This window comes from Astyanax mexicanus, chromosome 5 (assembly GCF_023375975.1).
Source record: "Astyanax mexicanus isolate ESR-SI-001 chromosome 5, AstMex3_surface, whole genome shotgun sequence".
In the NCBI taxonomy this organism is placed as follows: domain Eukaryota; kingdom Metazoa; phylum Chordata; class Actinopteri; order Characiformes; family Acestrorhamphidae; genus Astyanax; species Astyanax mexicanus.
In genome coordinates, this window is record NC_064412.1 from 14,634,271 (window position 1) to 14,660,309 (window position 26,039).

Consider the following 26,039-nt stretch of genomic DNA (forward strand, 5'->3'; position numbering starts at 1 on the left):
AGTAGCCTGGTAATAAAGCAGTGTTATTTATTATTTATTTATTGTTCATTAACGTCATTGTGATATCCCAGTGATTCCTCTGTCACTGAAGACCCACATTCCTGCACATTTTATTGTTTTTGTAACACATTACCTTCTCCAGGACCAGTGTATATTTTGGAGGCTTTTTTTTCAATAAGTTTTCAATAAATTTTTATAAATCAAATCGTTTTGAATCAAAAATCGATTTTGAATCGAATCGTGGCCCCCAAAATCGGAATCGAATCGAATCGTGAGATAGTAAAAGATTCCCACCCCTACTATCTATCTATCTATCTATCTATCTATCTATCTATCTATCTATCTATCTATCTATCTATCTATCTATCTATCTATCCATCCATCCATCCATCCATCCATCCATCCATCCATCTATCTATCTATCTAAATAGCAATGAGTTTGGTTAAAATACCACAGAGATAAAGCACCACATGGGCAGAGTGCTGTGTGCTGAGTGCTTGTTCCTTTAATAGCAATCAAGCCTGGAAATTTATCTCCTGCTTCTACCTTTGTATTCCCTCTGTTTAACAGAGCTAACTGCCAAAATCTGTGTTACTAAAGACTACTAACACGATGCGAAGGCAATCTAGACAGACAGCACAGGTTCTCACCTTCCTCAAAGGCTCTCTGGATGAAGGCATCAACTCCACTTTCCCCATAATTCCCTTCCGAGGCTACAGTGGAGACGTAGTTCCAGCCCATGAAGCGCACTATATCCACCATGGCCTGGGCCTGGTAGGTGTCTGGAGGAACCACTCGAGAGAAGAAATCGTAGCGCGTGTTGTCGCTCAGCTCTGGCGCTGTTGAAGCGTAGCTCACTTGGGGGATCTGTGGAGGAGTGAACACACACAGCCTTAAGTACACAATTTCCTCAAGTCTGGGAGAGTCCAGGCCAGTTCACTGGGCAAAACCCCTACTTCTGAATGAAATCCTACTGAGCCGAATTAATACCTACAGTGTTCATTCAACTCCAGCTGGCTGCAAATGAACCCTGCAAGAGTTAATTCTGCACCGAGGGTTTCGCTGCGCACCTCTGACAGACTGTATAACGGCATCATGGCAAGAATTACACGTCCCACTGAGCTCTCTTATGGGGCTGTAAGTGGTCTCCTAAACGCTGCAGGGAGTACGGCAGTCCTTTCAGAGATAGCATGCTTCCGTCCAGCTACTTCCATATAGGTCAACAGCAGCTATTATCTGTAAGCTGCGAGGATCAAACTCTTTTGATGTGTGGAGGATCTTTAGGACAAAATTGCTGCGTAATCATATTAGCTTTTTTAATTAGTATTTGCGGCAGAACCAGCGTGGAATATCTGTGTCATTCAAAACTGACACATTTATATCAAAGCTACAGATATCTATTTGCTCCAGAGATATGAGGAAAGAAAGGACCGCTTTAAATTTATATAAGCAACATTAGCACACTCAGAGTGATTTAAAAATGAATACAAAATCTATTTAAAAATATTTTTAGCGTATCATTTATGTCACATGGCATATCAGGGGGTTTACTGATCCTTAAAAAGTAAAATAAAGGTTTTAATTTGTCTTAAAACGTCTCAAATCCATCACCCAAAGCCCTGAAAATGGCCACTAACATTAAACACAAATTTAGCTTTATTTTAACATATTTCATAGTTTTTTACAAATCATTTGATTAGCCTGTTAGCTTATAAACAGCTTGATTCAATGACAGACTGATCTATTATATATGTTTCAGAGGGTCGCTGTTTCCAGATCATTACGATCACTACTCGGTTTTAGCTAGTGGATCCGGTACAGTAATTAAAGGAAAGAGTACATTTAAAGAAACCTGGTTGGATAACCTCAATTTTGCAATGTAGAAAAACTTTTTTTGTTTATCCCAAAATTGTTCTTTTTTTTTATATTAGATTAAATTCAACGTTATTGTCCTTACAATGTACAAGTACAAAGCAACAAAATGTAGTTTAGCATCTAACCAGAAGTGCAATATCAGCAAGTGCAAAAATACAAAATATGCAGAATATAGATATGGATTCATGGATTTAAGGATTTAAGGATTCAAGGAGATTTTATTGTCATCCGCATCACATGTGGTACATGAGGTGGAACGAAATTGTGATCTCACGATCCAGTTTACACCCAAGAGCTGTTATTAAAATAGATATATAGATAAAATAAAAGAATACAATAAAAATAGAATATACAAAATAGATAAGATAAATATGTATAAATATTAATAAAATATAGTATTGTAAATATGATTTACAGAATATTTATAATGATTTACAGATTGAATAGAATATTTTAGATTATGCCACAGTTAGAAAACTTACATTATATATTACAGTAAATTACAGCATATATTAAACTTACACTATACATAGATTATGGAATTTGAAAAAAATAGTAAATGTAGTTAATTGAGAATCAGAATGGTGGTGAGGAGGATCAGCTATGAACAGAGACTTTGAATGAAATATTGGTTTAAATGGTTAAACATGCTAATTATTAAATCTGTACATTTAATATTAGAGTTGTGTGCTTTTGCTATGTTATTATTGTGAAAGTGGTCCTAACTCGGTCTCTGAGTGTCTCTGAATGAAACATTTTAACATTTAATGTTCCCAAACCTGCAGATTCCCACACATGGTAAACATCATTAGTATATTAATTAGTGAAAGTCTTAGTACTCTAATTTGTCATTAGTGGAGTTAATTTATCTCCCTTTTCCCATGGTGCTGCTGAATCTATTCTTTCTAAATGTCATCAAACTAATTTTAATTCCAGCTACTCTGCTGAATTATCTATCAGTCTTCCCTTTCGATGGCTTAATAATGGCTCTTTCACCTCTATGCGGTGAAAGAAATGGGAGATTGCTTTGAACTTTCACTTTCTCGGTGCCACGACCTCAAAGCATGTTCTTGATGAAGGTACCAAGGTTACCTCTGTTGACATGTCTTTAGATGCACACGTCATTTCAAAATTTAAAGTACGAATTCTTAGACAGCTGGTGCAGAGGACAGCATCTAATGATAGCAACAGCTATCTGCTACGACTGTCTCCATGTCTCCGCATGTGAATACGCCAGGCTCCCAACATGAATATCTTTGCATAAATGTATGTGATTATAGCAGCTTACCACTCCCATACAATCGACTCCTGCAGTGATGTATAGAACTTTATAGATGCAGAACTTTTGATATCTGTTTCCGTAATCCATATTTGACCATGTTCAATTTCACAACATGCTATTAATATTAATAATGCATTACTGAAGCAAGGTAGGACCAATTCTCTGATTCTTGTATTGAGTGTTAAAGGCGTACCCGCTCTTCACAGCTGGAGCTTTCAGCTGCCTGCAAACACCAGGACAGATTGTGTATTAACTAATTTGAAACAAATATTTCCCCTCCACTACGTAACGGTGGAACTCAATTGCCGTTGTTTACTCTGATAGGAGATACAATTTTCACATCTGTCAGTGTCAGGCTAAGTGGAGCAGCAAATGGCTGAGGAGCGAGGATGGAATGTCAGAAATGTTGCATAATCACTGAACAGAACAGATTGATCCTGTGCTAGGCAACGACACCAGCCTGGAGAGCGGGGTTACAGACCACCATCGAAATCCAATTCCATAAACCACTGCCAATTTCATTTTATTCTCATATATTGCTTCCAAAACAGACATGCAGCAATCCTCAAGTCCAAATATAAAGTCCCATTCTGATCCTGTATTTCATACTTCTTTATTCATTTAATTTAACATTTAAGCAAAAACATGAATGTGTTTATCTTATCTTAACTTATATGTAACATTTTTCACATTATATAAAAGTAGTGAAGAAATCTGAGCCATGAAACAGCACATCATATGGAATTACGCATTATTTTGAGATGAGATGAGACTCCTCGAATATTTTCCAAACATGTTTGAATAATATATTGGCAAAAACAATTTGAACACACAAACTGTCCCTTACACTGTGTTAAAATATCTTGATAAATGAACCAAGAGAAATTCTCCAAAATGGCCTGAAATTAACTTTTACATTGACTTTCATTGAAAGTTAAGAAAGTTACTGTTTTGGACATATGTTTTTCATTGGACGGTGACAATATGCAAAGCAGTTGTTGGCTACCTGAAAAAACGACTTGATAGACAAGATACAACAGTTGTATCTGTGACATGCAGTACATGTAACTGATGTATTCTTGCTAATGTCAATTATTATATATTTTTATTGTAATAATGTAATGGTAGTTCTCCAACTTTCTACAAACCAATCATGCAAACAAGGATTTTTTTAGTGTCGTATACTAAGGTTAGCCTGCTAAGTTTAGAAACTCAGTAACACTTTACTTGGATGGTCCATTTGATGGCCTCTTTGATGCTCAACTGATACTCAACTAACACTCAACTACATGTCTATTAAATGCAAATGAACTAAAAGGTGAAAGTAAATTATTCTCTATTGAATATAACCCTACATTCAACTCTAATCCAAACGCTTATCTTACTATTTTAGGATTGGGTTTAGGTTTAGATTTTAAGCTTTGGTTAAGGTTAGGGTAAGGGTTAGGTCTTGGGTTTGATTTTATGGTTGTTTAAGGGTTAGGGTTAGGGTTAGGTTCTATTTTGAATAATTTACATTCAACATAGGGTTAAGTTAAATTCAACGGACATTCAATTCAGTGTTAGTTCAGTGTCATTTGAGCATCAACAAGGCCATAAATGGACCATCCAAGTAAAGTTTTACCAGAACCTCTGACAATACACAGCAGAAATAGCCAGCAGACTTCATCTGATGGAGGGATCTATACCTCCTCTCCATGGCAAGTCAGCAGATGAGGGAGATGTAAGTACTTTCAAATAACAAGTTTTGTGCTTCTATCGCAGTTAAGTATAAACTAGCTTGTTCGTGATTTGCAATTTAGCACAAGCTAACACGTGCGGTAAACGCTTAGCGTATACATGGCATGGCCAGCAACAGCTTATTTGCACAAAAGAGACAGAGCCCTTAACTGGCAATACTGGCAATAATAGAGATGGTGAGATCTCTCTATATGAGATTGTTTTTTGTGTAAAGAACTTCCTGAGCATGTTTTATATAGCTTATAGAGCTATTCTAACTTGTGTAAAAAGCATATGACTAAAGAAACCTGGATGTGACCCTATAGGTCATGTCCCGCTGGTCAGTCATCTGTGAATATAAAAGAGAGCTCTGATAATGAATACCCATGAGCATTCTAAAGAAATAAAGGTGAAGTTATAAACAAGCATGGAACAGAGTTTAATATTATTTTAAAGATTCAAAATATAAATATTAAACTGTTCAAATATCCCAGTGAGCACTGTTAGTTTTACTGTGAGAAAACAGAAGATGCAGTCTATGACCCAGTAGCCAAATAAGGGTCAATGGTCACTTTAAAGAAATGCGACAGTCAATTAAAGCAACAGTCCGTAAAATTGGGGATTTAGATACCTCTCTGGTGAGAATGTGTAATTGCACAGAGCCTATGGTAGAGTACTTTTAATGAAGGTATATGTAAATAATCTGTTTTTGAGTATATTGTTTTGCTTATTTTGTTCATTTATGAATATGAAGTACTGTATCAATGTAGAGAACAATTACATCCAACAGACCTATCAGACCACTGTTTTAAATTTTTTTTAACTGCTTTATTAACAAACAAACCAAAGGAATGAACCCAGCTGGCATTTCAACACTGAATTAACGTTGATTTTATGGTTAAATCAACATTGGATTTGGTGTTGCTTTTGAAAAGTGAATCAATGATGATATGGCAACGTTGTTTTAACGTTGTACGTTCAACCTTTAATAGACCATAGCTTAGTAAAACTAGACAATGTTTACAATAAACTTATATGACTGTAGTAAAGCTACAGAGTATAAAGAATGTTACCCACCACTACCAATCTGATTACTAAACACCAATACAACCAGTCAAAACAAAAATCAAAAATACAGCAGTAAAACTAATAGAATATGAACATAGGCCCAGGGATGGTGAAGAAGAATTGGTGCAAAAAAATAAAAAGCAATTAATGCAAATGGAAGTAAAAACACTTTTTTCTATGCCTCTATCCAATTGTTTTTTTTTTTATTGTACAGTGTTGAGATGAATTCAAAATGCTAATTCAAAAGGCAGAAGGTTGAGGACATTATTTTGATTTAATGTTAACATTTCAATGTTTGCACAACCATTTAATATTAAATGTTGAATTAATGTTATTTCAACGCTAAAACAACAAAATACATTACTTATAACATATTTTTAACATTGAATGTCTGTTGTGTGCCATCTGGGAGGGCAGACAACATAGCCTCTCTTAAATACCACTCACCTCTAATCTATTATTCATTGTCCTAACACCTTATTTCATATGAAATGACATTTCTACCACTCTATTTCTCTCTCTCTCTCTCTCTCTCTCTCTCTCTCTCTCTCGCTAGTGTATGTGTTGAATAATATGTCATTTATGGTTGGAGGTATGCACTATTATAGAGTTGAAGATGTAGCCCTGCTGAAGCCCCATAAGTAGTCTGCAGCTCTTAGTAGAATTCTTGTCTTCATTAGAAGGCCACTGCTGAGAACTGTCCATCAAGCATATACCATGCTGGCAATAAAGTCACACTGCATAGCCTAACGAGCCTATTCACTTTACTGATGAACCCGTCCTGACATCCACAGAGACATCCACTTTCAGACACGGAACGTGTCCAACTTCAAGTTGTGAAGCAATGAAATGTCAGAGTAATGGCGAGGAGGCAGAGTACAGTGACTGACAGAAATCGAGGAACTCCCCTCGTGTTCGTCAATATAGACAGAATATTAAGCTGAAACTCACTGCTCGTGAACACATTTCAGAAAATCACACGCAAGCAGTAGGACAAGTTTAAACAACACATTAAAACTAAGCACTCAAGTCTAAAGTTAAAACATCTCAGAAAATCAAATCACAATCCAAGCTTGAATCATCCCTCAGAGACAGGCCGGGTTTATAACACAGTCTTAACTCATCCACTAAATGTTTATTTTATAATATATTTACCACTCAGATATGACCTTTGAAAATGTAGCAGTACATCGCACCCTGGAAATGGCATCTACTCATGCTTATCTAAATTCAATATCTCTGCAATACTGGCAGTCATGCTGTCCTCGATGTAGCCCTCAAAGACACAGAGCACAGTTACAGTTGTGGTCAAAAGTTTACATACACTTGTAAAAAAACATAATATTATGGCTGTCTTGAGTTTTCAATAAGTTCTACAACTCTTATTTTTCTGTGCTAAAGAAACGGGTTCATGCAAGAAAACCATCACATTTAGCTGAACTGCACCAATTCTGTCAAGAAGAGTGGTCAAACATTCGACCTGAAGCTTGCCAGGAGCTTGTGGATGGCTACCAAAAGCGCCTAGTTGCCGTGAAAATGGCCAAGGGACATGTAACCAAATACTAATGTTGCTGTATGTATATTTTTGACCCAGCAGATTTGGTGACATTTTCAGCAGACCCATAATAAATTTATGAAAGAACCAAATTTTATGACTGTTTTTTGTGACAAACATGTATGTGTTCCGATCACTCTATCACAGAAAAATAAGAGTTGTAGAACTTATTGAAAACTCAAGACAGCCATAACATTATGTTTTTTTACAAGTGTATGTAAACTTTTGACCACAACTGTATGTCTGGTGAATCCAAATATTCTCATATCCCAACTGTGTTCTAAGAGCTTAACTGAACAATAGGAAACAGTATATGGCATTATGGTAGGAAGCCCCCAAGATTGGTTTCACAGGTGGATCACAGAACTGTTTCAATTGTTTATATTGTAAAGAATACACTTTTATATAAAATGAACTGCGGTAAATGCGGCCAATCTTTATGCTGTTCATCATGCTAAAATGATATATGAGCAAGTGACATTATTTTAAATAAAAGATAAATATCTAATATTTCTCTTTTTCAGATAATTTGTAAAAATTTAAAAAAAAAAGAAGAGAGTAAGTAAGAAGAGAGTTTTATTTAGTTTTTTTTTTTAACCACCTAGGAATATCAAATATGCACACTATTATTTATGTTTTAGTTATTGTTGAGTCAAAACTGTGGAAGCACCCATTCATCAATATAAAAACTTAATTATGTTTTTTTTATTTAAATTAAGAATAGGAAGCAGCTTCATTTAATTTAACAAGCAGCTTTTAAACTGAACAACTCATCTCCTTATGTTTCAATATGGAAATCACTGCAACATTAAAGAGTTCTTTACAGGTTTCTTAAAAGAGAAACCCAAGGCTACAGTTTGAGGCTTAAGGGATGACCTCTCGCAAGTTCTATTTGTACAAATGTAGTGTTACATACAATATTGGTCATCCCACAGTAATTCAAATGAACTAAACAGAATTTTCCAGTAGATACAATAACAAACATATAGAATATAGTTATTTAATAGTAGAATATTGCAACAAGGAGAAATAATTGATATTTTATCCCAATTTAAAGAGGTCCTAACGTGTCAAACTTCAAAAAAGTACTGCATGACATGCCTAAACCTTGACTAGTTATATTTATGCCCCCAAAATTCACATAAACCCAGCCCCCTAACAAAATCTCTAATCAAAGCTAGTGAAATGATAAAATACAAGGGTGACTTTACTCTTTTCTCTAATTAAGTAGCCTAGACTCTCTTGAAAATAACCTCTGGTGTGTGTGAGCGTCTTCTATGAGAGTTTTTTAATGTGTTGTGAGAGACATACAGTATTTATTGCATTTGTTACTGACTGATGGTCATTACAGGGAGCATATACGTCTATGCCAGTTAATTCATTCATTTGCTACTCAGATAAAAGTCCATTGAATTGTACAATTAAAAATACTTGATGAATATGATTAAAGGTGATGAATTCAGAATTAATTACAGAGAATGACTTTTTTTCACTGCCTGACATCACTGTTAAAAACCTACAAATCTGAAATGTGACAAAAAACGATACAAAATAAAAACTTTTAAACAAAATCTGGGCATTTTTTGTTAAATATTTGTATACAGTAATATCAATATATCATCGAACAACATCAAATGCTCCATACACATGTATACTCCAACACCTTGAATGTCACTTGCTGAGATCTTTTTGTAGGGTGTATGAGCGAGTGTTACAACAAAAATGAAATCATTCAGAATGTACTGAAGATCTCTTCAAGAGGCATGAACTAATTCTCTTAATTAATCATGGGTGTGTTTTGTTTGTAAAAATAAAATAAACCAATCAGCGTTTCACTTATCATTCCCTTTAACAGTCAGGTGCGCTCTGAGCTTGGCACTTTGGTATCTTAACAGTGCAGTGCTTCTGCATGTCTCAGTAGAGGATACTGACCTCCATGTTCACACTGTGACGGTGTGATAGCAGGTAATTTAAAGTAACATCAATGTATATTTCATTCTTTATTCTGTTTATTGTTGAGTAAAATTTATTGGGTTTTGTTGGGTTTGCACGCTGCAGCACTTGTGTGTGAGTGTGTGTGTGTTTGACGAGGGTGGGGGGCGCATGGTGCACCTGTGGAGCTGAGATAGGAATGGACCCTGACGATTTATTTCAGTCAGTGGCGCACCTGTGTTTTCTGCTGCTAAAATAGCAACACACCAATAGAGTACCTGAACACACCTCTTTTCCACACCACAATGCAGTTCAGTGTAGATTTATTTCTCAACTCTGATGCTATTTTAATGGTGCAGGCGTGAAAAAATAGACTTTTGACGAGGTGTAAAGATAGGAATTAGTATTGCGACATGTCTTTTGCAGGGTGTAAAATAGGGTCCAAATGTCTGTAATGTAAAAATGTAAGAACAGTTTTTTATCCTTTTTAAAAGACACCTTCTGACTGACTGACTGAATGAATGAATGACTGACTAAATGAATGGGTCCCCAGTTTTATTAAAGTCCTGAAGTCACACAAAATGAAATAAACTGCAGGTGAGAAAAAAAGCTTATACACACAGAAATATACACTCAGCTTCTATACCACCCTGCTATGACAGACCACACGGTCTACACAGTTGTGTGTTTAAAAGGATATAGCACTTTATGGTCTCGGTGCCCAGGGTCAAGTAATCACACGCCTGTACTTATATTGCTTTAGTGGCAAACCTCAGTTCTAGCAGTGCCCAAAGAAAATTCAGACCCTATTCTGTGGAAGTGATGAATGAGAAATCTTTAAGGTCAGACGAGTGATCAGAGGTAATATGTAGGGGTTAGGCAGGGCAGGAGAGGAAGGAAGTATTTGTCGGTTCATTATCTGCTCTGAGCAGCACAACTTCAGCGAGCAGCATAGCAGGAGAGGAGCTTATCGAGTGTCAGGGTCAGAGGGGTTTGGATATAATCACTACAGCAGCCTCGAGGCCACCATGCAGCCGGCTGAAGCCCAAGGCAGCTTGGGACCAAAACATGCACCTGGAGCTCCAACCAACTTTTTCTTGTCTAAATAAATATAGGTCCATCAAAATAATAAAGCACAGCCTGCCAACAGCTGACAATAAGTGAGTGAAAGAAAATGAGGGGGAATAAATAAATTATAGGTTGGGGGGGGGGGGGGGGGGGGGCAGTTTATTTCCATCAGGAAAAAAAACTGAATGCATGGCTGGTCGTTTTCTGCATTTCATTGTATTTCTGGGACAATTCCCTTTTATTTACAAGAGGCTGTCTAATATGTTCCATGTACAATTTATTGTCTGGTTAATACCATTTTTAAACATCCTAAAATATTTAGTATCTTGTCATTACTAGTGTTTTATATATTTGTATTTAATTTCTTTATTAATAAGATTTATTCCTTAAAGAGTAAGTACAATGTATGTTCCTTGTTGGGCTGGGCAATACATCGTAAATATCGATGTATTCTGTATAAGAACATAAGATAAAAGAAAGTGATATCACTATAGTACACCTGCTACACAAGTTCTATCTATGTGGGATTTATTTCCAAAAAAGAAAAACGGAATATGAATGGGCCGTTTTGAGCAAGTGGTTTGATTTCCAAAAGAAGAAGACCTTTAGAAATATTGTAATTATAGAAACAGCATGACAATTTTGTTTCAGTCTGCCAACAGGCTGACAATAGGTTGGTAAAAGAAAACAAGGGGGAGTAAATAAATTATAGAAGGTGCAGAAGGTTACTTCAGAAAAAAAACTGACTGCACGGCTATTTATTTCACTGCCGTTCTTAAAAAAAATCCATTTATTTCTATAAGAGTATTTGAAATGTACAATTTATTGCCCAATTCATTTGGTTTAAACAAAAAGAAATATGTATATATTTTTTTTTGTGATAAGTGGTGTTACATTAAAGTATAATCAGAATCCTTCCTCAAACAATTAGTAAAATGGTACATTCCTTGTAGGACTGGACAATATATTTTAAATATAGATATATTTAAAATGATTTTTAAACCACTTTAAAATAAGACTACCCTTATAAAGGGTTTATAAGCGATTTACAATTAGTTTATTAATGGTTACTAATTAGGTTGTAAATGCCTTAAAATCATTAATAATCAGTTATAACACATACGTAAAAAGGGCAACAATATAGATGGCTGTGAGTTCACTATTGGTCATAGTTGCCCTCTCTACATATGTGTTATAACTGATTATTAATGATTTTTAAGGCATTTACAACCTAATTAGCAACCATTAACAAACTAATTGTAAACCATTTATAAACCCTTTATAAAGGTAGTCTTATTTTAAAGTGGTACCAAAAAATTGATAATATCGTAATATCACACCTGCTACTACACATGCTGCCATCTCTGTGTGATTTAATTCCAAACAAGAACATGTACAGGTCATATTTTTTTTTGGTGATATGATGAAACACTGAATTAAAAATAAATTGCATATGATACACCTCTAAATAAGATAAAAAAAAAATAAAAATAAAAAAATAAAATGATTTTAGATTACAGAAGTCAATGATTCAGAATGTCATGATATTAATAATGCACTCCAAATACCCAGTATTATGAATGTAAAATAAAGATACTGGACAGATATAATCTGTCTCTAGTAGATATATAATGGGAAATGAGATCAGTGTGAATTTTTCTTTTGCTAAAAACAGCAAAAAAGTAGTACCCTGATGTGATAATTAGGGGTGGGTGATATGGCACAATATTTCAGGGTATAATTTCGTTCCCGATATTATGGCATATGATACGATATGGGATACCCCTATGCCATGTCACAGTCTACAAGGTTGTGTAAATTATATTTTAGACATATTGATATTACAGGAGCAGCATAGTGACTATATTTCACCATCTCACAAAGTTCTGTGTAAACTTAAATATATAGCATGCTTATTTTTTACTGTTATAAATATATTATAATACTTTAACATGACACTTAGGGATTTCATCTGAACTTACTTAATCTTATCATACTTTAAGCATATTGAGATATTTTTTGTCATATCACCCAACTATAGTTTCTCTAATTAAGAAATAAAATGTTTCAAATTTACACATTGTATTTGCTAAGCATATTATTTATATTATGTATCCCTGTCCAGAAACCGACTTTATATGTCATAAAGTTCTCATGTGTTCCCATTGCAGAATCAGATGCATACAGACAGCCAATTTTGCCAGTGTTAAACCAACACTATTGTTGTTAAATTAACAATATGATCATTAAAGTTTAACACAAACAGTGTTGATTTAACACCTTCAAATTTGCAAATAAATCCTTCTAGCAGAAATATACCTTAGTGAATAGTACAGTAAATAAATAGATTACAGATTGATTACCCTATCAAATAGATTAACCTATCACAACATTACCCTGACAGTAATTAATAGAGTAATGATGGCACCCTGATGAAATGTACATTTTTGCTGATAGCTTAACACAGCTTGTGCTGCCTTTTCCAGCTGTGCAAATCAAATGAACATACCATCTTACCCTTGAGGTAACCTGACTGAGGAAAAGGAACATTGTGTGTTTCTTAAACTGGATCATGACCAGTTGGCCTAAGCCTTGAGTAAAATACATCACTTTTATAGTCGTAGCAAATTTCACACCTTCCCTCTGAGTTTCCTTGATTTTTATGAGGAATTTTTAAAAAAGTGAAACGCATACTAAACAACTAAATTGACACACCCAAAAACACCCGTCTCGTCCCTATACCAAGAAGACTCAGAGTAAACAGTTTGCACAAGAGATTGCTGCTTTTGTTTGTGCCAACCATTTGCAGTGATGGAAAAATAAAATAAATGGCAAATGACATAGAAGGCCGGGGTTGAATCTTACTATTTGTATTCCACCTTAAACAGTGCAGATGCAAATATTGGACATGTACTAGCACCAGAGTGTAGCTGCTACATCATTTAAGGTGGAAGGTAAAATTAAAATGAGAAATGAGGTGGTCCAGCGGACTAAGGCACTGCCACTATGTTCGGGAGATCCCTGGTTCGAATCCTGGTCATGCAGCTCGCCATCAGCTGCCGAAGCCCATTTAGTGTGATGGCATAAGGCATCTGTGAGCTGATGTATCGGAACCAAGTCGCTGTGTTTTCCTCCGAGTTGGCAATGCTGCATCAACAGCATTTGAAAAAGAGGCGGTGGCTGACTTCACATGTGTCGGAGGAAGCATGTGCTAGTCTTCACCGTCTTGGTGATGGGACATTACTAGTGATAGGGGAGCACAGCAGCTGATTGGTTGGGATAATCATCTGCATAGCTTCATTTTAGAGAAAAAGCGGAATAAAAAAAAAGGGACTTCAACATTACATGTACAGTGGTAGCCCAAAAAGTCTGAATGCATTTGAGAAAAAAAAAATTAAACTCTGCAAGTAAAGCAGAAAAAATAGTTCTTGTGTTTGTTTTCCGAGCTTGGCATCCATTGGCTGATGAGGGGATAGGTCACTGAACAGTACACTCTACCAGACTACCTAGACTAAGTGTAGACGCTGACTGACACAAAATCTACAGACTAGAGCCTGTCTAATAAACGCAAATAGATAAACAGCTAAAAAATACTTTATCTATAAATAAAAATGACAATAACACCATGGTAGAAATGGTTCTTTCAGCGAAGCACTTTAGGTTTTATATCTGATTTCTAACACTCACACCTCTTCAAACATGGCTCTTTATGGAAACAAATGTGGCTCTTCTATGTTATGTTCCAAAAAATATATATTTTTGTGCATTTTAGAGTGTACGTGTACCCAGTGCTCCCAAACATCAGTTTGGGGCACGAGTTCCTCTGCTGTATATTAAAGTTTTCTCTGTTAGTTTTCCACATGTTTATACAGTATGGTATAAATATTGCACGCAAAGATTTGAATGCAGTAGTTTTCCCTCATACATACATAACCTGTGTAAAATTAGATTCAGGAAAATTTGTACACTCGTGACCTTACTGCCTGGTTATATCTTCAGGTTTATTCAAATTTCCATATCGAAATTTTGAACCCTTGCTGGAATTTCACAAAATATATGGTGACTGTGGGCATCCATATACAGAATATGTATAATTGTGTTTAAATTCAAGCTGAATGCTCTAGAGCTGAGCTGTTATAAGAACTAGTGAATTTTAGTCTGCTATTATCAACACTGTTGGCTGTCTGTCAAACACATGGGAAAACCTTTTGCACATGCCCTCAACCTTTCAACCAGCCCTCCAGCTGTGGAATAATATTCTGATCGGTTTTCTGTTTTTTTCAGTAAGCACCAAAGTTCATGTGTCTGGTTACTGTCAGGCAATCGACTCCACCCTCCACCCCCTGCCAAACAGTGCTCGGCATCACCGGAATTCTGATCACCGGTCCCACCCTGCTCACCTGAATGCCATTAACATGCTCTAAAAAGGAGCCACAGCCTATAGACCAGGGGTCGACAATTTAGTTTGGCTGTGGGCCACATATGTTCCAAGCCACAAATAATAAAAAAAAAAAATTCGGAAAATGAAGTGTAATGGGATGGAGTGCTACAGGCTAGTAGCTCTTCAGCCCAGAGGGTTGTTGAACCCAACTGCAGAACAAATGATCTCAAAGCAGTAGTCAGGGTTGTACACTACTGCTACCACATACAGTACCAAATGTGTTCAAATACTCATTACATATTGTTTCAACTTTATGCACTGAGTTTAAACAACTCAAGTGTTTAATTTGTCCTTTTTTAAAATGATCGGTTTAGTCAAATAAACTAACAATTCAGCTTTATTTTAACACACACTTTCAAGTTAGTAAAACTTCAGTAATATTCACACAACTTATCATTTTAAGTTAACCATAGGTATTAGCAACATTTTTAATATCGTTATTTAACTGCCAATACTGACAGTATAATGCTGGGGCAGTATAGGAGTAAACTCTGTAAAGAGTGAACTCTGCAGCTCAAAGCCAGCATACTGTGATCACTCGGAACACAGAACAAAGTTAATGTGCTCTTACAGCCTACAACACTGAGGCCTGGTAATCAACACATATATTATATTACTGCACACCCAGGATAAGGTAGCTTTGGACAACAGACAACACAAAGATAGTAAGTAAGGGAGAGACCACACCCAATATGCAAATATTGGCCTGGCAATCAACATATATATTATAATTAGTGCACGCCCAGAATAAGGTAGCTTAGGGCGACAGACAACACAAAGATTGTAAGTAAGGGAGCGGCACACCCAATATGCAGATATATGGTACCAGGAACCAATAGAAAAGCTGCATGAACCAACACTGTAGAAAGAGCTAAAAGTTGGTTGAAATCACATTTTTTCATTGGCTCAACAAACATTTTTAAGTTTTCAGGTTGAAAACAATTGAGTTGTACTTGCTGGTGAGTTCACTCAACTTAATAACATTAGTTATTCTGACTAAAACACAGAATTACTTTTTGGAGTGTTGGTGACTCACGCTGCACTCAAGGAGTCCAAAGATAGGCGTGTCCCTCCGCAGCTGAAAGTAATCCCCTTTAGTTTTTGCTCCTTGTTATTATTAATTTCTATGCGTCGGTTAAAAAGTGTTTAGCCCAATGTGCCCACGGTTTTAAAGTTGTAAAAAGTACTCCAGTCTTTTCTAACTTGCTGCCTATCACTCTACCTCTCTGCATTTTCAAATCTTCCCACTTTCATTTTTTCAACCAATAACTTAAAAACATAAGTTGAATAAACTTGGGTAAATTTGAATAACTCACAGAAAGTTAAGACAATATGTTATTTTAAGTTATTTTTATGTAAAACGAAGGAACTTGAGTTCAATATACTAAACTTGTCATGGCAATTAGAATTGAAAAGAACAAATGAGTTCACATAACTTAATGTGGCTGTAATGTTTTACAGTGTTAAACATTACAGCCTCCTAATGTCATCAACAGCATTACTTTACCTGCTTAAACTATAACTATTTTTTCCTAAGCATACTACTGAATGCATTTCAGTGTTTCAGTTTTTTTAAGAAATATCAGCATTAGTTTGTTAAAATTAAATTATATTAGTGGTGTCAATCACTTAAAAATGAATTAAATCATGATTATTTTTTTATGCTGTAATTTTCTAGTATTATTGTAAGGGGACAGGAATAATAGTGTAGTGTGGTTTAGGTCTGGCAGACTAGGTCATTTTGTACTGTATTATAATATTTGAGAGAGACAGAGAGATAGAAGGAGAGATAGACAGACAGACGGCACAAGTGAGAGAGACAGAGAGACAGATCGAAGGCACGAGCGAAAGAGAGAGGCAGAGAGACAGACAGATGGTGCAAGTGAAGGAGAGAGACAGAGAGACAGAGCGAAGGCATGAGCGAAAGAGAGATGCAGAGAGAGACACAGATGGTGCAAGTGAAGGAGAGAGACAGAGAGACAGACAGCACGAGTGAAAGAGAAAGACGGCACGAGCAAAAGAGAGAGACAGAAAGACAGACAGATGGTGTGAGTGTAGGAGAGAGACAGAGAGACTGACAGCGCGATTGAAGAGACAGACAGACAGACGGCGCGAGCGAAAGAGAGAGACAGAGAGACAAACAGCACGAGCGAAAGAGTGAGAGAGACAGAGAGAGAGAGGGAGATAGAGACAGTCCGAGCGCCTAACCCTGCGTTCACACTGGAAAGCGACAGGCGACCATTAATTTCCTATGGCAGCGCAGCGTTGGTGTGTGGACAGTTTGCATCATCCAGCCTGAGTACCATGTATTCTGTGTGTGTTTACGCAAATCCCTGTACCCTGGACAGGTCGCAAAGAAAACCCATACCATTACACCCCAAACAGATTCCACTTGGATTCCTTTACAAATAAGGGGTTAATCTACAGTCACAGTAGATACTGGAGTCACCAGTGTAAAATTTTGGTCCTTTGGTCTGGACTGTGATTTGCAGACACACACATTCACACCTGCTTAATCGGTATGTTCCACAGTTGGCAATCAAAAAATAGTTCATATTTGATCTGGGGGAATCCTATTCCTCTTGCTCACATACACTTGCTCACTCATATTTGTTGACACTGTGGCGGAAGGATGCTGGGAACTCTCACGTCTTTCCTTTCATGCTGGTTATCCTATTTCAGCCTGACTGTTACAGCTAGGATTGCCAAAATCACTATCTGAACTCTTAAGATAAGAGTGTGCAGTCACCTTAAGAATCTAACACTCTGTGGGTGTTTTTTTTTTGTTGTTGTTGGTCTGCCTTTCCATTTGGTTTGATGCTGCTGTAAGATCAACACTGACGGGGTGTCCCTACTGCTGCCTACCCTCAGGAGGGTCTCCACCACCATGTAACTGATGTTGATGCCTGCATGTGCTATTTAATCTTTAACTGAGTCAGAAAATCTCACTCCATGAGATGCTCCACTAATCCCTTGATGATATCAATTCTTGCACTCTTACTAAAGCCATGCCTGGTTCTAGCTGATATAGGCCCTGTTCTCTCCTGGCGTTAACATGTGTCCAGGGTGATCCTTGCAAAATGCATAGCCGTTCACGTCTGGCATTTTAAGTGCCTCTTCTGTGATCACTTATAATCGAATTTCTTACATTATTTCCACTAGATGAGGTGCCAGATAATATTAGAGTCATCTAGATTCTCTCACAGGTGGAAGGATGAAGGGACAGATGTAAATGAAGGTTTTAACTTTAAGTAAATAAAACGGTAAACTTCAGCAAATAAACCAGAAAGCAAACACAAGTAAATGCAAAACGAGGCAAGATCAAAAACAAGACACTGGATAACTGAACATATTACTAGAAACAAAAACAAACCTGACATGCAAACACAGCATAGTAGACCACAAAAGACTCCACAAGAAACACTAAAACAAAAGGGGATTATATACACAAGGAGGATGAGGAACACCTGGCCAAGGAAACGAGGGGACGGGGTTACAAACAAGACACAAGGTGACAACAACACTAATGGAAAGGGCAGGACTAGGGCGGAGAGAGGACAAAAACAAAATCTTCAGCCCAAATCAAGATGGCTCAACGTGTTTAGTTTACACATCAGCCGCTGTTGTTTCTGTTAGGGACACAATGAGGTGATTTGGTGTTCACTTTACAAAAACAATGTGGTTCTAAGCATCTCTGACCACTTCTAAATGTGGTTTGGGATTGGATTAAACAGGACGCATGTTAATGTTAAGTGTGAATGGAGTCACAGGTTTATTGTACTTTTTGCTTCTGTTTCATTACTGCATATTCATTAGCTGTTTCTACATGCTTTTGTTGTGTTATCTATTTTGCCAGAGGATGATACAGTAAGTTTCCCTCTTGGGTGTTGATTCCTCTCAAGTTTTTTTTACTTTTGTTCTGTGATTTTCTTTGCCAATGTCATCTCTGGCTAAATTACTAGGGCTTAGACATGGATCTCTGTAAAGCTGCTGTAAAAGTGCTTTGGAAACTTGACTTGACTAAAGTCTTCATCATGCTATTGTATTTAACATCTGACTTTTCAGCAGTGTTGTGTTTTAAAACTTTATAATTAACTTTGATATTTATCTTTGGTTTATTTGATATGGTTCTGCAATTTACATCAATTAAGTTTCCGACCAAAAGTAAACAACATGAAACTAAACAAAATGGCCAAAAGCCAAATTCAAAATACTGAACAGTTTCTTTCAAAGTTTTTCAATTATTTGAATTTTTTTCATCAATAAATAAATGAAGTAGCATAAATGTGTTTGTCTTGCTTAAAAAAAAAAAAACGCAGTTAAAAATATTTTTAACACTTAAACATTTACTATATCAACAGACCAACAGAGAACAATGCATTTACATTAGCAGTGCTATTCGAATCATGAATTTATTTTAGTAGTGCTATTCTAGTCACAAATGTACCTCAGTAGTGCTATTCAAGTCACATGTGAGTGAAACGCAGCTAAACATTAGGTAAACAAATAAATGCTATGGCTAGCTCAATACCAATATACCTAATGCTGCCTTAAATTCATGTCATTACATTTATTTTATATCCAAAATATAGCCAAAGTTCCCCTGTGTTTAAAACTACATGCTACCATAAAAACAGTACTCGTAATAGTAATAGCACTTTTGGTTGTGCATCAATTTGATGTGCTACTCACTGTCGACGTGCAATTTGAGATGAAGCTGGTTACTGAAAACTGATGACAACCCATGACATGGTCACATGCATAGCAGAATATCCTCCAGTACATTCCTAAAACACCAAAAACGTGTGAAAAGCAATCAAAAATCCAAAACATCACTTATTACTTTATGAAATTATTTAAGATTGTGGCTAAAATTTTGAAATGCACATCAATGAGAACTAAAATGTTAAATACAAATTCTACTGTAATTAAAAACATCATTAACCTTTAAATTTGGATCATAGCAGAGAATGAGCAGAGAATATTGACTTTTTTTGTGTCAGTACTGTATAAAAAAGCAGCTCTCTAGCTTTCTGGTGAAACTGCTGCCAGTTATTAACTGTAATTTCAGAGGTAAGATTCTTAACTCGCAACTAAAATCAAAACACTGCATATAATTGCCACATTCTGCTGACTCTCTAGCTGCGCCTAAGCCTTCACTGCTGTCATCAACACATTAGCGTTATTTTTGTATCTGAAACTTTCAACACGGTTCCTCACACATTTTATTTCCCACTCCATTCTCTTCAAGCGATAGGTGAGGATTCGATGACTAGACAGCATCTTAAATTAGTGATGCTTTTTGCTTTTTTGAGGGTTTTTTTGGGTCATTCACTGAACACTGAACACAGTGAATATGTAAATCCAAGTTTCCTTGGCTAAATGACTCTTCTTCTTTTTCTCTTTTTTCTGTCTCTCTCTCACTCTCTCACACTCGCTCGCTCTACGTCTGCCTCTCTGTGGGGCCGACCTGCCGCCACCAACCCTCAAACAGCCTACCGGGATTTTTGCTGGTGCTCCAGATGGCCAGTCTGCTATTGGCTCCACTTATTGATTTATATCTCACCCTCCTGTGTAAGACAGCTAACAGTCTGTACTTGGCAGAAGAAGCATTTGATAGCTTGATGAGTCTTGGAGCAGCTGTTACTGAGAGCTGTTACTTGTAATATAAATATGAATGAAGTAATCCTTGGAACACATATATTTACTGGATCTTATTTATTTGGATCCATGGGTCTTTGTGTTAATAAATGAAATAAATAAATATAGGGAGCTATTACTAGGTTTGGCAGGGGTATTAAAGCATGCAGTGAACTAAAAAAAAATAATAGACAATATGTCTTAGTTTCGAGGGAAGGTGTCTTTCCACCGGACCTGGACCTCGACACGGTTTCTTTATCTGATATTTTTAATTCATCTATCTTTAGAATTGTTCAGTCCAACTGGCAGAGCTGTGTTCAACAACAACTGCTTGTTAATCAACACTTTCAGAAGTGTTTCACGCCCTACAAAGGCTGAATCTGGAGCCTTATGTTGGATGGTGTGAAAGCCTTGTCTCATGTATTATATTAATGGGATCCCAGTGGAATACAGGCTGGCACATATTTTTGAACAGCACTACTGGTATAGCCTGTCGGAATGACAGCATTTCAACAGTAGCTCTATTTTCTATTTAATCTTGTTTTTTTAAACATGAGTAAAGGACATTGAAGCAAATAGAGCAAAGCAGTTTTTGATCATTGGGATTTCATGACTGAATTGTAAAAATCTGACAAATAAAAGCAGGACAAAAAGCCACTACTAGAAAAATGTTACGGCTATTAAAAAAGTAGGTGGCACGACACGGAGTAAATTTAGAACTGAGAATTCCTCAATGGCACTCAATGGCTTGTTGCGTCCACAGATATTTAATGAACAGAGGACTGAATTATAGATGCTTACTAGAAGCATTAATTATTCAAATTTGTCTTTGTAGTCTAGAGCTCTGTGTGGCTGCTGTGGATAAAATACTGGCCGGGGAAATACCACCTGCATAATTATGATGATTATCTTGGGGTCTCAGCTCACCTCCTCTTTACCATAGATCTTTATTTATCTACAGACAACTCCAGAATGGGAATTAAAAGCTTAATTGGGTAAGTTATCAGCTGATTGTTGTCAAACAATGAAGGCATTTACTGACATGGACTCTAAGTAGCTGTATCTGTTCCCTCCTAAAAACTGTTTACTTCCCCTTAGGTTATTCTGCGTTGCTTACATATTCATACCAACATTTACTGATGGCATTTTATTATCATTTTATTTATGCTGTTGTGAATTAATTTGTTATTTCTTTATCATTATTGCTTTTGGAATCTGTAAGGAGTCGACTAGATAAGAGTGGTGCCAGATAGTAATGCAATTTAATTTTTTCTCTGTCTTCAAAGGACTTTTTTTTTGACATTTAAATATTTAGCTTAAAAGCTATAGGAACACTATATTGCCCATACAAATAATTGGTCTTAGGTTCAAATCACTTCCATTGCCACAGGTGTAAAAAAACAAGAATCCAGTCATGCAGACTGCTTCTACAAACACTAGTGAAAGAATGGGTCACTCTCAGGAGCTCAGTGAACTCCAGTGTGGTACTGTGATAGGATGCAGCACCTGTGCAACAAGTCCAGTCGTGAAATTTCCTCCTCACTACTAAATTCCTGGATTCCTGGGGAAAAGCATGCAAAACAATTACAAATCCTATTTTTGGTTTACAGAAAAGGGCTGTAAGACGTATTAATAGAAAACATTACATTCATCCATCAAATCCACTGTTTTATCAGTTGAAATGAGTAAAATTCTATGATTTAGTTGACTTTAATATTTTATTGTTTATGTATAAGGCTCATAAAAACACATTACCGTTAAATATCCAATTAAAATTTCTTAAAAGAACAAGTTATTTGAATCTTAAGTGGATAGAGATGTTTGTAAAGCCTAAATTTCGAACTAGTTTGAAGGAGCGATGTACTTCAATTGAAGGAATAAGATTATGGAATAATTTGGAGAGTGATGTTAAAAATACTAGATCAATGTATGTGTTTACAAGAATGACACAAGTTGGTTTGTTTCAATAATATGAAATAGTAGATAATGTGTATCTATTCAAACTGGTGTTCAAGAAGGATTTGATGTTTTTGTTTAGTTTTATTTTTGGTAAATTAGTATTGTTTAAAATTATTCTTTAAAATAAAGGGGCAGATATTATATAATGTCTTTCTTCTTTCTGCTGCCTTTCATTTTTTTGTGATTTGTATTTTTTTTAATCTTTTTCTTCTGTATATAGAATTTATTTTGTTTATAATGAAATATATAGTCACAGTCACAGTCAACTGTCAGTGATAGTATAACACAATGGAATAATAGAATTGCAATAATAGAAACGTCTACACTGACTTACTGCGTGTCACATAGCTTACCTTTTGCTAGTATTTCCCCACGCCGTTGACTTAAATAAAAGAAAAAGAGAAGGGGGCGAACTCAGATGATTGGGCAGGAGTTCGGGGCAGCTTCGCTGGAAAAGTGTGAAGCTGAAGCCCCCCACACAAGAGAAAGGAAGAAAATAAATGAAGGAGAAAAATTCCCAAAATTAACTTATATAACTCCACTTAACACTAATAGCATGATGTTCAGTGCACATCATAACCCTGAATAACTGACTTTAACTAACGCTTGGAAAGATTCATATTGGCAAACAGTACACTGCAAAATTCCTTGGGAAATAAATGACAGACTGCATGACTTACAATTGGCCTCCAACTTAGACGTTACAGCACAACATGATTATTCCCCCCATTCTTTTCATCTTACTGTTGGTAACGTTTGCTACATAAACCAGCAATCAAACATTTGTATTAGAGTCTCAGTCAACGTCAGTTTTCAAGACTCAGGGCATTTAAATGTCAAGCACGTCGTAAGAGCTCTACATCTGCAAAGAAAATTGCACTCCATTTTGATTTATTGCCCACCAGGCACTGGCGTACTGTTGTTTCCTAAGCCTGTGCGAAGGGCCACATCAGTGTAAAGGGTGCAGACTGAGGATTTCCTAAACTGTCAGATCTCTGCCACTGCTTCCTTCATCACCAGAGAGGGCATCAGTACCATCCAGAGAGTGACAGTTCACAACTTGCCTGAGGGGCTGGAGGCCTCCACTTAACAGTCCGCCTGACAGGCTTTAACACAGTGTCACACAGTGCCCTTAGTCATTCTCCCTCATGAAGCTGCCCATGATTCATTTTCTTTCTCTCTCTCTCTCTCTCTCTCTCTCTCTCTGTCTATCTCTCTCTCTCTCTCTCACTTCCTTTCTCAAACAAACACACACACACACACACGGATTTTATGACACATGACAGATATTTGAAAGTGAGATAAAATGCCTCTCAATTTGCTCCGTCGCAAGCTGACTATTATAGATATTAAGACAATTTGTGCTTCAACATCCCGATCCGTCAAGGGTACTGTAAAATACACGATGTGGTGCACCATTACCAAATCTCATTTGTAACAGCACTGTATCATTACCACATAAAAAAAAAAAAAAAAATATATATATATATATATATATATATATATATATATATATATATATATATATATTAAATTAATTTTCTTGTCTGTAAATTTCACACTTCAGGTCAATACTCAGCTCTTGAGTTTCATGATATACTAGAGACCTAGAGCTAGGATATAGAGCCAAGCAGCAATTTCAAGCATTTAGAAACAAATGCAGAAGAATAAGTAGCAATATTTTATTTCATAACATAATTCAGCTGTAAGTGTATTCATTAAGAAATGAATGCAATTTCCACTCTGAATCCTGGATTTTCCTAGCCTCATTATTATCATGTTTCAGCCACAGATCACCAGAGGTGGTTAGTCATTATTATCTCACTCAGCGGTGTTTTTAAACAGGAACATGTTAATTAATAATGCCTCTGCATGCAAACGTATTCAAGTTCTGACCACAAATGAATGCTAAAAGATCTAGTTATGCGCAGAAAGAGAATGGAAACTGTGAGATTAATGCCTCATGGGCAAACCTCTCCTTTTTCATCTAATGCGAATATGAAAGCTGGCACAATGTGTTGCCTCATTTGAAGTTTTTTTTTTTTTCTTTTTTGGTGCTGATAGCTAGTGTGTGTACATGTGCATTTTAATTTGGATGAGTAAGGCTTGTTATCGCACAGCAGCAAACTGCTTTGATTAATAATGCAATCTAAAATGTAGTTAACTGTATTGTAAAATGCTGATGAGTTTTATAGTATTCACTTAAACAAAATGTAATGTTGACTGCACATTGTACATCCTTTATCCTGTTGCACGGTTTCCACTGAGCTTTACGTTTGACGGGAGTCTTGGTGAGATTACTGATTATGCCCATTTCAAAATTTAAACACAACATTTTATCTTTTATTTTTAAAAACAAATGTCTTTTTATTATTTATATTATATACACACAAGGAAAAACAAGAAAATAAGAGAAATGAAAAAGGGTAGACTAAAGAAAAAAGACCCCCCCCCCAACAAAAAAAATCCTGAGGTCTCCAATCTTAATCCCCCTCTGCCACACTGCATCAATCTTAAACTTGTCTCTTTATTCACTAAGTAAACAGATAATATATAAATCTAGCCAAGTTCATTAATTCGTTCAAGAAAATGGCAAAAGGTAATAAAAAGTGTAAATCAAAGCATAATATTAGAGATTAAAATAGTTTTCAAACTGGGTCAATATCAGCCGACTAGTCCACAGAGTCCATATTGTCTATATAAGCTATAACACGTTGCCAGATACGATGAAATGTACCACTACAGCCTGACAAAATGTATCAAATTGTTTCTAAAACCAAAAACTGCATTATGCCATTCACCCGATATTAAAAACTATTTTACCTTTTGAATTGCTTTCCTTAATTCTCAGCTGGTTCCAGTTCAGGATCACTTCAAAAGTATGCAAAAAGAAAGGAATACATTGTGTCATCTATTAAACATAATGGAGGTAGTTTTATGTCAGTGACTAAAATAAAAAAGAAACAATCAAGATATGGCTAAAGTGTAAATGCTGCATTTACTGTTTAAAAACTGCAACCATTTCCTTTATGTTAAATTTAGTTAGCATCCTTCTTTTGCAGGCAGTAGCAGCCTGAGGTCTGGAAGACATCGACTAAAGCATGTGCTGAGCTTCTGTTGTGTGTTTTCCCTAGAGATGCTTTTCCAGGTCTATACTGCAGCTGTCTCAGGAGCCGCTTGTTTGCAGGTCTTTCTGCCATCATTTTTGTCTGCAAAATGAAAACATGCTCAATCGGGTTAGGGTGAGGTTACTGACTCGGTCATTTAGGAACATTCTATCTTTTGGCATTAAGGAGCTCCTGGGTTGCTTTTTGCTGTATGTTTTGAGGCAATATCCTCCTGTGCTTTCTCATTCCTCAACTTTCATGGCCGAGGTGCCCCTGAGCAAAGCACTTAACCCCCAATTGCTCCATGAGCACTGAGGTGGTGGCTCCGGGTGTGTACTATACTGAGTGTGTGTTCACAGCCATGGATGGGTTTAATATAGAGGCTGAAATCT

The 26,039-nt window shown here is 36.3% G+C and overlaps 1 protein-coding gene across 2 annotated transcripts in view; it reads right to left on the bottom strand.

Annotated features, from left to right (window-relative positions):
• LOC103043026 (metabotropic glutamate receptor 4) overlaps window positions 1-26,039 on the bottom strand; it is a 225,924-nt gene that overhangs the window by 63,621 nt on the left and 136,264 nt on the right. For both annotated transcript variants that reach the window (XM_007253293.4, XM_007253294.4), the window contains one exon: window positions 652-868. In XM_007253293.4, coding sequence (XP_007253355.2) covers window positions 652-868 — 217 coding nt within the window. The remainder of the gene's footprint in view (window positions 1-651; window positions 869-26,039) is intronic.